This window comes from Alosa pseudoharengus, unplaced genomic scaffold, assembly GCF_046254945.1.
Source record: "Alosa pseudoharengus isolate Yale_2024_CS ecotype anadromous, Long Island Sound unplaced genomic scaffold, YU_APseudo_1.1 YU_APseudo_1.1_scf_21, whole genome shotgun sequence".
NCBI lineage: Eukaryota > Metazoa > Chordata > Actinopteri > Clupeiformes > Clupeidae > Alosa > Alosa pseudoharengus.
Genome location: NW_027468674.1, coordinates 10792945 through 10794990, shown reverse-complemented (window position 1 = coordinate 10794990; position 2046 = coordinate 10792945). Strand labels below are relative to the sequence as shown.

The 2046-nt window shown below is 39.8% G+C and overlaps 1 protein-coding gene across 1 annotated transcript; it reads right to left on the bottom strand.

Moving 5' to 3' along the window:
* Positions 1-388: 388 nt before the first annotated feature.
* Positions 389-1434, bottom strand: LOC143138722 (phospholipase A and acyltransferase 3-like). The gene is made up of 3 exons (XM_076299139.1): positions 1326-1434; positions 771-1021; positions 389-679 (listed from the first exon to the last, which is right to left on the bottom strand). Exons 1-3 carry the CDS (start codon positions 1432-1434, stop codon positions 584-586), a joined length of 456 nt encoding a protein of 151 aa, XP_076155254.1. The 3' UTR covers positions 389-583.
* Positions 1435-2046: the final 612 nt, after the last annotated feature.

Genomic DNA, 2046 nt, shown 5'->3' with positions numbered 1-2046 from the left:
TTTGGAAGGTTTGACTCTTCTGATAGTAAAGACAAATGCAATACTGTCTGCATCAACATACCCCAAACCACCACAATCCAGCTGTCAGAGGAGGCAGTTAAACAATGCCTCTCAAAAACCAACCCACATAAAGCGCCTGGACCTGATGGCCTCCGTGGAAGGGCACTGAAGGCATGTGCCACTGAACTAGCAACAGTTTTTACTCAATTATTTCAACTACTACTGAACACCTGTACTGTGCCGGATATGTGGAAATTATCAATTATCAAGCCACTCCCAAAGAAACCTGGATCAAAAGAATTGAATTGACTTCCGGCCGGTTGCCAAACACCAACTGAGCACATCTTTCCTTCCCCCTGCTCAGTGAGATATTACTCCTTTATTATGTTTAATACCAATTTTATTCATAATGTTCCTTAGTTATATTACATTATGTTTCAAATCCAATATTTCTAGGTCACACATAACACATGTATACATTTTTATACCACACAGGCCGTAGGATAGCTATAGACAAAACATTTAAGCTACGATGAAAGTTAGTATGTGCCGTGACTTGGCCATGATTGTGATTGTTCAATGATTATCTTAGATTAGGTTGGGAGGCCTTAAAAGCCATCATTACACCAATGGGCACAGAAGCACCTGATAATACCATTGCTTCTATTGCCTCCTGAGCCTGAAAATACAAACAAAAGTGTGGTAAGAGTGTGATACCTGTTAATCATGTTGTGATGCATAAGATCAAGCAACACATTATGCCTGCATACCTGTCTGGATTTTGGGACTCCATAGCGTAGATTGGTAGCAAAATCCTCACAGTTCTTGCCCAGGAGGGAATATGGTATCTGCTTGCCAACCATTTCCTCTGCTTCTTTCAGGATGACATCTGGAGATCTTGGCGTATAGTCTTTATCAAGGCTGTTTTTCACCCTCCATGTGTCACCTGCTGCTACATCCTTTAGCTTGTCTTTCCTCACAGTAGCTTTGCCACTCATGATGGCTGCACTGGAGGATGTCTCTGCAGAGAAGGGGAAGAGCAACGGTTGTAAAACACCCGAGCAGCAGGGAGGAACGTGGTGGTGGAGAACATATAAGTGCTGATGGCCATAGTTTCTTTTTAGGATGATACTATTGATTAAGCACCAGAGATAAAGAGACACAGATCACATTCCTCACTGTCTGAATGGGAACATGGATGGTACAACTACTAAAACAAATCTCTGGTTGTTTACTTGACAATTCACAAGAAAATAAGTCACATCACCACATATACGTGAAGGGGGATTTTAGACTGTAAAGAGAATCCATGTAGGCTACTGTACCATTTGTTGTGGCGTGAATGATATATCCATCTCCAACATATACTGCCCAGTGCTGGAATGTTCCTCTGTCGATCTCAATCAGGTCCCCTGGCTCCTGCATGTGAAACATGTAATATTAGCACACTTTTTCAAAGCAAAAACATCTGAACATGATAAAGGATATTGTCAAGATGAAGGCCAACTTCACAATGTATTGCCAAACAAAAAAATATTCTGGGCCCTAAGTAATTACTCTTAATGTATGGTAGTGGTAGACTGTGATTCCACAGATTTTACCATTTTTTGTTCATTCTTTGTTACGGCTCCACTGCTTCAGCATGTTACATCATTGAACATGTAAAATGCATATTAAATTAAATTAAATTAAATTAAATTAAAATGTATGTTGTGAGTGACCGGATGGCCACCTCACTTGCCCGGACAGCGTTGCGGTGGGAAATCAGAGAGAAGGGGTAAAAAATGTCAGGAATGCAGAAGAATTTGTATTTCAAAGTTGCCAGTGTATTTATTTTTACAGTGCCCGTTAGTCCTCCACCATCGAAACAGACAAAAAAGGAAAAAAGTTCAAAAAATAGCAAAATAGGGCAAAAGGCAAAATACTCCCAAAAGGGCAAAATATAGCAAAGTCCAAAAATATATCAAAAGTCCAAAGATAATCAAAAATGGCAAAATACAAAAAGAGAAGGCACCAAATCAAAATACTATAGCTTCAGACTTCAAG

Bases quoted from the DNA above. Each gene is read 5' to 3' on its own strand.
- LOC143138722 (XM_076299139.1), bottom strand. From the start codon at position 1,434: ATGTTTCACATGCAGGAGCCAGGGGACCTGATTGAGATCGACAGAGGA. The intron at 1,022-1,325 runs GTACAGTAGCCT...CCTTCTCTGCAG, and splicing joins CATTCACGCCACAACAAATG to AGACATCCTCCAGTGCAGCC. The intron at 680-770 runs GTATGCAGGCAT...TTGTATTTTCAG, and splicing joins GAGTCCCAAAATCCAGACAG to GCTCAGGAGGCAATAGAAGC.